The sequence below is a fragment of the Triticum aestivum genome, chromosome 7D (assembly GCF_018294505.1).
Source record: "Triticum aestivum cultivar Chinese Spring chromosome 7D, IWGSC CS RefSeq v2.1, whole genome shotgun sequence".
Lineage (NCBI taxonomy): Eukaryota > Viridiplantae > Streptophyta > Magnoliopsida > Poales > Poaceae > Triticum > Triticum aestivum.
The window spans coordinates 29305184-29317364 of record NC_057814.1 but is presented as its reverse complement, the minus strand read 5'-3'; the positions used below and the strand labels follow the sequence as shown (position 1 = coordinate 29317364).

The window sequence follows — 12181 nt, the reverse complement described above, 5'->3', positions numbered from 1 at the left end:
GCCTCAGCCGCGGGCCCCGGCCGGCGGCCGCCGTTCCCGACTGCTCCGCAGTGCTGCTGCTGTCCTGCTGCCTCTCTTTCCGCTGCGCCAGGATTGGGTAAATTTTTTGTGCCAAAAATTGATGCGTTTTGAGTTCCTCTCTCCACTGTATTTCAACATTGTATAGAAAGGATGAAACTGAATTGAAAAGAATTATGTTTATCACTTATCAGCTTATGTTACTCAAACTGATGCAGTGTTGTGTGAACAATTTTTTATGTCGTAGAACTAGAAGAATTTTGCTGGGAAAAAAAATTATGTTCGCCAGATTGTTTTGGCCTGGGGTTTGCCTCAATCCTGGCTCAGCCCACAGATCTTTGCCGGTCACCTTTTCTGCTTTTTCTTATGTGTCACTCTGTCATGTGCATGCCAGGTGTTCAGCAAAATTCCTATGGGTAGCTGCATATCACTAATTTATAATACTTGGGAGAAATTGATTGTTGAGCCTTTTCAGCTTATATCACCATCCCTGGGCGCGCGCGGTGGCCACCTGTTGTGGCAGTAGTGCTGGCTTGCTAGACTGAACCTGTTGTTTATATTCTCTATTTAGTGTTTTTCATCTTATTTGCACCTTCTGAGTGGATTTATTTTGTTAGGCCGGTTATGGATTCTTAGATGTTGGGAAATGTTAGTACAATATGCAATTTCTTATTGTGGAGTAGATACCTAGATTTGTCTAACTAGTTGACCCTCTGTATAACCAGAAACTTTTCTACATGGGGAAGAAGCCGGGCAATGCTGGCCCTTCCTCGGCATCCAGGCCCATGAACCAGGCCATGTCGCTCCGCGAGGAGACCTCCGGGAAGGCGCAGGCCGACGTGCCATCCCTGCTGAGGGTCCAGCACCTGCAGCGGCTGGCGGCATGGGTGAGTGGGGAGGCAGGAGTTGGCTCGATCGGGGCGCTGCTGGGCCACCGCCTCGCCACGAACGCCGAGGCGTCCGGGATTCCCATTGAAGCCTCCACCTTCCTTTGCCAGAGGTGAGAGTTAAAGCTTACTGTGTATTTTTTAAATGCTCCATTCATGTGTCTAATTGTTTGACCGTATCAATCTGAATATTATCTACCCATTTGAAATTCTACTATAGTTTATTTGTGTGCGACTTATGTACCATTATATTGTTTTCGGACAAATGCATGTTCTATCAAAGTAGCATGTCTGCATCTTGTGATGTGGCGAACTGAGACTTTGAGAAACAAACACACTGTATGAGCTTTTCAACGGGCAATACAGTAAATTTTTTTCTCTCTTAGGCCATTGCTGATAATATTTGATTGGAGAAATGGGGAAGTATTAGGGGCTTATTACCTGAATTTTGTTCTTTCGTTCACATAGGCAAAACTGTAACAGAATAACTGAGTGAATGAGATGTATCTCAGTTTTGTTTTCACTTTTTACATGGAAAGTCTTCTAATGGAAACTTCCGCCAAATGATTAAGAGTTGAGCGACAGTGTACCAGTCCTACCTTAGGTGTCGACTGGGCACATTGAGTGTACTGGTTGGCACAGTCAAGTAACTGGTTGACTAGTCGCTGACTAATCTCGGCAAATTGACCCCCTTGATTCAAGCGACTCTAAATCTTAGTCCCTGCCCGCGCAGCCTCCAGGCCGTCTCACCTCCTGGGTGTTACAAAGCCTAACCTTGTCAGGCCAATGCCGGAGTGACTGGGGGCCACAACAACGGCCGTTGCTGCCCTCCTGAGTGATATTCTCATCTGCCCTCTCCGCTCCTTGCTGAACTCATGATTTGTGCTTTCATCCGTTCCTTCCAATCCTCTGCCGTGCTGACTGATTTGTTCGATTTATGCTTTCCTCTCTTCCTTCCATATCGTAGCAGCAGCATATGATAGGCAGAGGTAGCAGGCAGAGATAGAGCCATAAGTTGCTGCCAGCGGTAGCTGTTAGAAGTATGGTCCCTCCATCCTGAGATCCTAAGAGGAAGCCATCTAAGTGCAAGGACCCCAGTATCAGTATATACACATACAGTTGACATGTTGAAATCGGTCTACAATTGTGTTAACTATGCTGTACCATTATCTTGCTGGATCCATGTTTGCTTGGACCTCCAACTACCTTTCTCAAAGTTTCTCAATGCAGTATATCAGTTCACTTGTTTTCTGCTAAACTCCTGACACTCACTAAGCAACAATATTTGTTGGCTTACATTGATTAAGTGGTACCACTTTATTGCAGTGATTTCTGTTCTGTTTTCAGCACCCATTGTTGCTGAGATGCTGTCTCCTATAGCTTTGAAAAACTTGTTTTATTCAATGAGAGCAATCTGTCAGGTACAGATAATGTTTAGATGGGTGGTTGTAAGGCCAAAAAAATGATTGAACATGCAAATTTTAAGTGAAACATCTTTTGTTTAAAACAATGAACTACACAAAAGCGAGAGAAAGGATGGGAAGGTTATTGGTCTCCAATTTGCAGGACCAACATTTTGCATGTTAGATTGGTTCTTTACCGGAATGCACCTTAGCTAATGGCTCTGGATCCTTGTATTGTCAATGTGAGCTTACCAGCATACAAGAACTGGAAATAGAAAACTGTGCTGATAATGTTGTATGAGTATTCCGTCTTAAGAGTAAATTACTGCAAAGCTTGTCTGTCTTGCTTAACCTTTGATCTCACTATGTATGTATGTATCAATTTATTTTTAATACGCCTTACAGTATGTAGTAATGCTAGAATATTTGGAATTATGTGTTTAGCTCAGATCTCCACATTCAGACTCTTCTCATTTAGCAAGTTTGCAGAAAGGTCCTTCAGAATATATTAACTAACAACACTAACACCAGCACATCTCCAATCTGCAGTATGTTTATAAGCGGCCAGGTTGAAGGGTCAGCGGTATTCTTGTACATTTATAGATTATATATGTGGTCAATGCAGTTTGTTATTTATGCTGCATTTTATTTTCTATTTTTGTACCTTTGTCCATATCAATAAGCCTTAAATGGACCTCTGAAGAAAGATTATTCGAATATTGCAGGTGTGAATCAATCTTACAGCCAGGTTTCAACTGTACAATCCGCATAAAGAACAACAAAAAGAAATCAAAGCGGCGCAAGAAGTCAAATCCTGGCCAAAACAGTGTTGTCTATGCATGTCATTTCTGTGGAGACCAAAACCTGATACGGGGCAGTGGAAAGGGTATCGTGAAGGGCCTGTTAGCATCAAGAAAGCCTGTTAGCACAATGTTGAAAGGAGAAAATATGAACGTGCCAACAGTAACTACTAAAACTGGTAAACAAGGTAATGGGCCAAAATCTAATCTTCCTGAAGATTATAAAATGGAGAAAGGGGCAGTTTTCTCAATGGTGGATTGTGGTCAGTTAGCGGCTGCACACGAAGACATCCTGCAGAAAATCGAAGTAGAAAGCCCACATGATAAATGTGTGAGTGGAATTGAGCCTGCGGCTTCTAAAAATACTACAACATGTGAACCCGATGTCACTTCTCAAGCAGAATTTCTAGCTGGGTCAAACTTTGTTACTCCTCGGAAGAGCAAACTGGCGGAAGTGACTGTGCCTATAGGTTCAGCAGAACCATCGAAGACTAGAAGTACACTGAACAATAAAGCGAAGAATTGTGGTTCAGTTGCTGGCAAGACCCCTGGAAGTTATAGCAAGTCAGCATCGAATAAAAAGTCTGCACCAGGTGATTCTACTCAGCCAGCTGGCAGTTCGAGGAAGCGGGCAAGAAAAGGGTGGACTACACTGAAGCAGATTGCTGAGAAGGACGAACTTGAGAGAAAAGAGAAGATGGATAACTTTGTAATCCCGTTCTTCATGCAGTAAAATATCTTTTACAGTTGGCACCTGTTGTAAACGTTCGGCTGGAAGAACTGTCACATTTTTAGTGGTATATTTTAGTTTTGTACTTCTGCACCAATCATGTCGTCAGTAGTATGATAGAAATATAAAGTTACCAAGAAATTCAAAATTTAACCTAAGGCAGATAGCTATCAGTCAAAGGAGAATGAAAGCAATGTAGGCGTGCTTGGCTCGAGCTGCCAATCTGTGAAAGGTAAAGTCAAGTACTCTGCTTTGTTCTTGGCGGAAGGATTAATAATCCAGAGATCCATTCATGCAGTTCTTTTCCATGTTATAATCAGATCCAGGTTGCTAGTTGTGCTCCAGATGCCATACAATTCTTTTTGTTTTTGGGATCAACATTGGCTAACAATTCCTGACATGTGAATTGGCTATGTTCTTCATCATGACCTACGCCGTCAGAAAGTAAATTGAAATTGCATGTGTACTAGTGCACCAGTGTAGTAGTAACATCTGTGAACTATTTGATGAATCTATAACCTGATTCAAGACAAGGGCACTTCCATAATTACAGTTTTGCTCTTATTTCTGTACCGCATCAGCATGATTTCTTCAGAGTTTGTTCTTGCTATGTAAACAGTTTTGTTGCTAATTAAGTATTCCTTTGTTTGTATCAGACACCATCAGAGTGATCATGCTATGGACTGGAGTTATACATGCAGTCCACCAGTCTGGATTTGGTAACATCTTGAGACTGATTTGTATGGCACTTCTTTAGTTGACCTGGTATAGCATCCACCTTTAGTTCTTGGGCATCTCATGCCTGAATCCTGTAGATTTGGCATGAAACCAGTGTTCCAAACATACTGGCATAACGGCGTCAGACTGATGATTTGCAGTTACATTGTCACTTTAAATCACATTTCTTTCCGCGCTTGAACATATAGTAGTAGCTGACTATCATTTGTTTTCCTGTCATCAAAACATCAAACGATTCAGAATACTGAAAGTACTATAAAATAGCACAACGGAGATGGCATCGGCCAATTGAAAATGTCATGTTTTGCTTCTGCAAACCAATCAGTACAACACTCATCTAGGTAAACAAAATGATTGGTTGGTGGATGATCTGAAATGAACTAGACGGTCAGCAACAATTATTTATATACTTCTCAGTTTTTTGGAACAAACATACTTTTTTTCTGGAACTCGCTCCTACGAGATGGCGCTTGCTCATGAGCTTAGCGAGCCGTGCATGCGTCCGGTGGCATTCCGGACGTAGAGCTATGTATAGCTACGTGCATGCATGTTATTAACTTAGGATTTGTGTTGAGATTAGGATTCGTGCTGAGATTTAGTATCCTTGAAAATCCAATGTTCCATTTTTTTAGTGTTATAATTCACTGAATATAGATTAGTTCGGAGGCAAGCGCCACTTGATGGCTGATGACCAATGTCATAGCTGAATGAACTAAATTGAACATGCACTGATAGGTCACTGGAATCGTCGGTGGTGTTCGTCAGCACCAGCGGTTAAGACAGCAGTTGTAAGCAATGACTGTCGGGCGACAGCCCTATGTCGTTACTATTGACGGGGCGGAAGAACACCCCCAAGAGTGTGGAGTAGTCGCTTTTGGTTGACAAACTTTTTTTCTACTTCACTTTTAATTTTCTAGTGAGCTTTTTCCCTTTCTTTGTCCATCCGATTATTTTTCTGTTCTTTCGTGGTTTTCTTTTTCCTGCACATATTTTGATTTTCCAGGACTTCATTTTTACTGACCTTCTCGCTGCTACAACACCTCGCAGTTATTGGAGTAGGCTCCAGGTTGCATTCATGTGAAACAGAGGCAGGGTAACTCAGATAATTGACAAAACGTGAGGAAGCTGCACATTATATTCAGGGTACCTCTCATTTTCTCTGATCAGTTTTACAATTAAAAATAGGAAAACATTCGTTTCACAATGGATGCTATTCTCAGTACCTATGCAGGGCAGATGCATCCATACACAGATAGGCGAGAGTGATGAATCATTCGGATGCATGACTCTGTTCAAGTGCTGATTTAGCATATTCCTTTTTTATTTTCTCCAGCATCACAACCACATCGCTCATCGTCATCCTGTCGTCAGGTGCGAAGCTGGTGCAGCGCAAACCCAGCTCGAATACTGGCGCTAGAAACCCTTCAAAGCTGCAGCCAGAAGCGCCTTGGAGTAGATGGACATCTATAACATGGACGAGTTCCGCAGGAAACGCTTCAAAAACCCATTGCCTAAGGCTTAGATCTCCATTGAAAAAGGCATCGGTTGGTCTCTTTCTAGTGAAGACTTCAAGGAGCATGACCCCGTAGCTGAACACATCAGCCTTCCGTGATGCTTTTCCAAGGGACCCGTACTCTGCTCAAGGAATTCATGAAAGGAAATTTAAGGCGTGATTGGTTGACCAAAAGGGCTTAACAACAATAGACCGAGCAAGCTTAATTACAAGGTCTAGCCAAGTACCTGGTGCCATGTAGCCAATTGTTCCAGGCATGCTGGCAGAGATCATAGAGGTGTCATCCCGGAGTAGCAACCTTGCGATGCCAAAGTCTGCCACATGCGCCGTCATGTCATCATCGAACAACACGTTGCTAGGCTTCAAGTCACAGTGCAAGACCACCTCATGGTGTTCATGGTGCAGGTACTGCATTGCCAGTGCCACTTCAAGCATGATGCCTAGCCGCTCAAGGAACCCCAAGTATGTCGAGCCTTGAGGGGAGTGTAGGAGCATCTCCAAACTACCATTAGGCATGTACGGCAACACAAGTGCTCTGAAGTCCAAGTTGGAACAGGTGTTGAGTATCCTTATGAGGTTGCGGTGTCGTGCCATACGCAATACACCACACTCAGTATTGAAGCTTCTGATAGCCTGCTCCAGCTGCATGTCTAGGACTTTTATTGCAACCATCAAACCGTTGCTCAATTGTCCCTTGAAAACTTTTCCAAAGCTTCCAGACCCCAACATCTTATCATCACTGAAGTTATCAGTAATACGAACTAACTCATGGTAGGAGACTAACTGATGGCTTATTACAGAATCAGTCGGATCGGCCGAGGCATTAACAACATCTCCCTGTTTAAGCTTTCTTCCTATCAATAGGTATGCGAAGGTAGCAATACCGCAAAAAGCTACAATGGCAGCAGGGAGCAGAAATTCCAGCAAATGCCTACTGCTTGAGTGGGATTGGGCAAGGCATGACAAAAATCCCAAGCGTGGAACACCACATAGTCCAGCATTCCCAATCAAAGATTGCAATGTGAGGGTTGAGAAAACACCTCCCTCTGGTATTTGTCCTTCTAGCCTATTGAACGAGAGGTTTAATGTAGTCAAGTAGGTAAAATTGGCAAGGAACTTGGGAATTTTGCCGGAAAGATTGTTGGAGGAGAGGTCTAATGTTGCTAAGCTGGTTAACCTTTGAAGCTGGTCTGGGATTGAGCCATCGAACGAGTTGTGTGACATATTTAGGTAGGTTAGCATCCTAAGTAGAGAAAATGATTGTGGGATGGTTCCTGTCAAGAAGTTGGAAGAAATGTCCATTTGATCGATTTGTATTAGACCATCAGCATTGGTCGGTAATGCACCAGCAAGGAAATTTTGGAAAAGAAATAGCTGGATAAGTTTATCAAGCTGGAATAAGCTTGTTGGTATCTTTGAACTTACTTGGTTATTGGACAAGTCAATGTATTCCAACATGCTAAGATTGCCGATGCTGGTTGGTATAGAGCCAATGAATTAGTTTCCTTGGAGAAACAACTTTTGTAGACCCACGAGCATGCCAATTTGTGTTGGTATTGGGCCCAAGATACTGTTTCCGGAGAGGTTAAGAAGCACCAGATTTCTCATTGTAGTAATGGACTCTGGGATTGCCTCGGTGAGTAGGTTGTTTGAAATATCTAACCATTCAAGGTTGGATAAGTTTGAGAAAGTAGCTGGAAGTCCACCGGTTAACTTGTTGCGACCCGCACGAAAAGTGATCAACTGTGTAGAGAGGTTTCCCACGTGGTTAGGGATGGGCCCGGTGAATGAATTTCCCTCTATGAAAAGGAGTTGGAGATCCCTACAACGGGAAAGATCTGATAGGAAGCCCAGATTCCCCTCTAAATTGTTATCCGTTAGAATAAGCATGTTCAAAGTTGCAATGTTGCCAAGTGTTGATGGTATGGATCCAGACAGTGGATTTATTTGCAAATCGAGGTAAGTTAGTTGAGATAAATTGCCGAGGGTAGGTGGAATTGCACCTGATAGATGACTAGTGGCAAGGTGCAATTCGGATAGCTGGCCAAGTTGTCCAAGTTGAGCCGGAATGGATCCTTCCAACTTGCAGAATGACAAGTCTAGGGCATACAGTGAAGTTAGGTTGCTGAGAGCAACTGGGATTGGACCAAAAAGCTCATTCCCACCCAATAAAAGGTAACGGAGATTGGTCAACTTGCCCAACCATGTTGGCACAAGACCCTCAAATGAATTGCTTGAAAGGGCAATAATTTGAAGGTACTGGCAAGACATGAGCCCCAGTGGGATCTGACCTGTGAAACCGTTGTTTTGAAGGATGATTTTTTCTAGCGATGGTAGATTAAAACTTGAGTTGGTTGGGAAAGAGCCAGTTAAGTTGTAGTTGTCACCGAGCCATAAAGAATGCAGTTTGGACATATTGAAGATGGCTGGGGGCACCGGACCTGCGAGATGATTTACTTGCAGGTCCAGTAACTCTAGCATTTCTAAGGACGCGATGCAAGGCGGTATTGCTCCGGACAAGCTGTTGTTGCCAATGTCTAGAACAGTCAACATTGCTGTGCTGTTGAACAGATTGACTGGTATGGTGCCGGCGAGGGAATTATGTTGCAGATATAGGGAGTTGAGATGGTGTAGGTTCTGTAGCTCGAGCGGGATCGGACCAGAGATACTGTTAAAGCCTAGGCTAAGAACCTGAAGCCTGGTGAGGTTTCCTATAGTGGGTGGGATGCTACCCGAGAGGCCATTGAACCTGAAGTTTAGATATTTTAGGCGATGCAATCTCCCTATAGAATCAGGGATTGAACCGGTGAGGTTTGTGCTGGTGAGGTTAAGGACCGAGAGGAAAGAGAGGTTACCAAGCTGAGGAGCGGGCGATCCATGGAGGGGTATGTAGGTGAGGCGCAGAGCTGTGACGCGCCGCCTCCTTGAGCTGCACGAGACGCCGACCCAGTGGCAGAAAGACGTGCCGGTGGTCCAGTTGCTGGCAAGGATGCCGAGAGGATCGGAAAGCTGGCCTTTGAAAGCCAACAGCGCGGCAAGGTCCGTGTCGCTGCCGTTGCCGTTGGCCGGAGTCGGAGAAGAAGTGCCTAGAGCAGCTATAGAGAAGGCTGATAGAATAAGAAGTAGGACGCTGGAAATGGATGCGGTGGCCATTGAGCTGCTCCTGCCTGACGTTCGTGCGTCTAGCTTTGCTGGTGATATATAGTGCGGTTCGTATGGGGTTTCCGCATAGTTTCGGACGTATTGGCTGCTAACCAAACACTCAAAAGTTCTTTTTGGAATGCCTAATCGCAACTAGTCAAACTTTAGTCCATCTGCCGGCAATCACAAAGGACTCTAGCAATGATTAATTCCACTAAGCACGGCTGATAGAATAATGCAATATGACATAATTTTGACATATTATGCATGCAAAACGGATCTATATGCATGCAAATCAATATCATGGCGTCGAGGAACGCACTTTCTTTGTAAGTTTAATACGTCTTTTTTCCCTTCTTTCTTCGGAAGAGGTTATATGTTGGCAAGAGCCTCACTCTCTCACCTTGTTCCCGCTGGATGCACACACATGCGCAGGCAAGCTGCTCCAGCGAATGGACAGAATCAAAAACAGAGGAGGAGCAGAGCAGCACACACATGTTTGTTTTACAGGCAACGAATGGCTTCCGGCTCTGCTCTTTTGATGTCCTGTTAGGGTGTGTTTGGTTCGAGAACCAAGTGTAATGTAATGGAATGATTCCGTTCCATAGGAATCGGTCGGTTCGTTCTTCAGTTTTTTGAACTACAAAATGGAATGGAATGGAATTTATTTGTTGTGTTTATGTGTTTTGTTGGACAGATGGAACTTGCAATAGTCAGTCCATTCAAAATGGAATGGCGGTTGCTTCTTCCGATTTACAGATTGTTCATTTGTTCAATAAGATTTTTCTTATATTTGATCTTTAAGGCAATTCAAAATCAATATAAAATACATTGGCCACAAGATTTTATTTTGTCTGACTCAGATTGGTTGAGTGTGGCGTTTGTGTGCCTCGGGTTCCAGGGCCTTTTTTTAGTGTTTTCAGTGTGGCGTTTGAGTTTTAAAGCAGTTTAAAATCAGTAAAAAAATACATTGGCCACAATATATAAAAAACGTCCTGGTTTTGGCGGAGCTGGACCCCGGGCCCAGGCACAAAGGCCCAGTCAGCGTCTCGACCACTGCTCAGAAGCACGCCGCGCCGCCCCCTGCCTGGCGCCGGCCCTGCTCCGGCCTCTGCCCATCTCCGACCCGGAACGCCGCCGATATTCCTCCTCGACGCACGGGCCGCCTCGAATCTCCACACGCGCAGGTGGCCGCCTCGATCCTGCCCCGGACGCGTAGGTGTACGCCGCCCATTCTCGACCTCCGTTCCCGACGCCAAGGCCGCCGGCCGACCTCTTCCTCTCCCCGTGAGCTGCACCTGTATGTAATCTTTGCCTATCACCGTTTCTGCCTTTTATCTCTGTTATCTGCATGTCAGGTGTTCGGCAAAATGCCTATGAGCAATACCGTTACTAGGGAGCAATTGATCGACAGTACTAGGCAACCACCTGCTGTGTTGCACGCATGATGGGAAGATGCGCTGCCTTAGTTCTGAAGTTGCTTGATTACATCTTTGATTTATTGCTGACCACCACATGCTGTATGATTAGAGTATCTCACGAAAAATAAATGGTAGACACATGTGCCTGGCATTACATTGCTGTGCCACTAATATTATATTCTCTATTTATTGTTTTTCATCTTATTTGCATCTTCTGGGTGGATTTGTTGGGACATATTAGTGCAATACGCAATGTCTCGTGTTGAAATATGCAATGTCTCATTCTTCTTAGATTAAATGTGGGTACATATTAGTGCAATATGCAATGTCTCGTGCTGAAATAGATGCCCAGATTTGTGTAACTAATCGACCTTCTGTGTAACCAGAAAATTTTCAACATGGGGAAGAAGCCGGGCAACGCCGGCCCTTCCTCGGCATCCAGGCCCATGAATCAGGCCGTGTCGCTCCGTGAGGAGACCTCCGGGAAGACGCAGGCCGACACACCCTCCCTTATGAGGGTCCAGCACCTGCAGCGGCTGGGGGCGTGGGCAAGCGGGGAGGCGGGAGTTGGCTCGATCGGGGCGCTGTTGGGGCGCCACCTCGCCACGAATGCCGAGGCGGCCGGGATCTATAGGCGCCTCCACCTTTCTTTGCCAGAGGTGAGAATTACAGCTTACTGTCTAGTCTTAAAATGCTCCATTCATGTGTTTAATTGTTTGACTGTATCGATCTGACTATTATATTCGCACCTTAATTTCTATTATAATAATTTCTTTGTGTTCAACTTTGTGCCATTACATTGTTTTTGGATGAATGCTTGTTCTAGCAAAGTAGCATGTCTGCATATTGTAATGAGGCAAGCTGAGAGTTCAAGAAACAAACACAATATAATTATGGTCCCTCCATCCTGAGATCCTAAGAAGCCATCTAAGCCCCAGTATCAGTATATACACATACAGTTGGCATGTTCGGTCTACACCCGAAGTATTGTGTTAACTATGCCGTACAATTAGCTTGTTGGATCCATGTTTGCTTGGACCTGCAATTACCTTATCAAAGTTTCTCAATGTAATACCCCCTCCATCCCAAATTAAGTGACTCAACTTTGTACTAACTTTAGTACAAAGTTGAGTCACTTATTTTGGGACGGAGGGAGTATATCAGTTCAAGCACTTGTTGGATTTCTGCTAAACTTCTGATACTCACAAAACAACAGTTTTTGTCTACTTACATTGATTTAAGGGGTACCACTTTATTCCAGTGATTTCTCCTATTCCTATAGCTTTGAAAAACATGTTTTATTCATTGAGAGCAATCTGTGACATATAGATAATCTTTAGATGGGTGTTCGTAGACTCGTAGGAAAAAAAAATGATCGAACAACAAATTTAAGTGAAGCATCTTGTGTTTGAAACAATGAACTACACAAAAACGAGAGAAAAGATGGGAGGGTTTTTGGTCGTCCATTTTTACAGGACCAGCATTTTGCATGTTACATTGGTTCTCTACCGGAATGCACCTTAGCTTCTT

The 12181-nt window shown here is 44.0% G+C and overlaps 2 protein-coding genes and 1 pseudogene across 2 annotated transcripts; 2 read left to right on the top strand and 1 right to left on the bottom strand.

Moving 5' to 3' along the window:
- Positions 1–83: 83 nt before the first annotated feature.
- LOC123168061 (uncharacterized) lies at positions 84–3991 on the top strand (the record flags this gene model as incomplete). Its single annotated transcript, XM_044585927.1, is given in 3 exon segments — positions 84–97; positions 744–1018; positions 3034–3991. Coding segments are annotated over 2 exon segments (1071 nt in total). The 3' UTR covers positions 3842–3991.
- A 3595-nt stretch (positions 3992–7586) lies between these two features.
- On the bottom strand, positions 7587–9245 carry LOC123168058 (LRR receptor-like serine/threonine-protein kinase SIK1). Its single transcript, XM_044585926.1, has one exon. The coding sequence runs from the start codon at positions 9240–9242 to the stop codon at positions 7587–7589; it is 1656 nt and encodes a 551-aa protein (XP_044441861.1). The 5' UTR covers positions 9243–9245.
- An 882-nt stretch (positions 9246–10127) lies between these two features.
- The window catches only part of LOC123168060 (uncharacterized), a 4553-nt pseudogene continuing 2499 nt past the window's right edge, over positions 10128–12181 (top strand).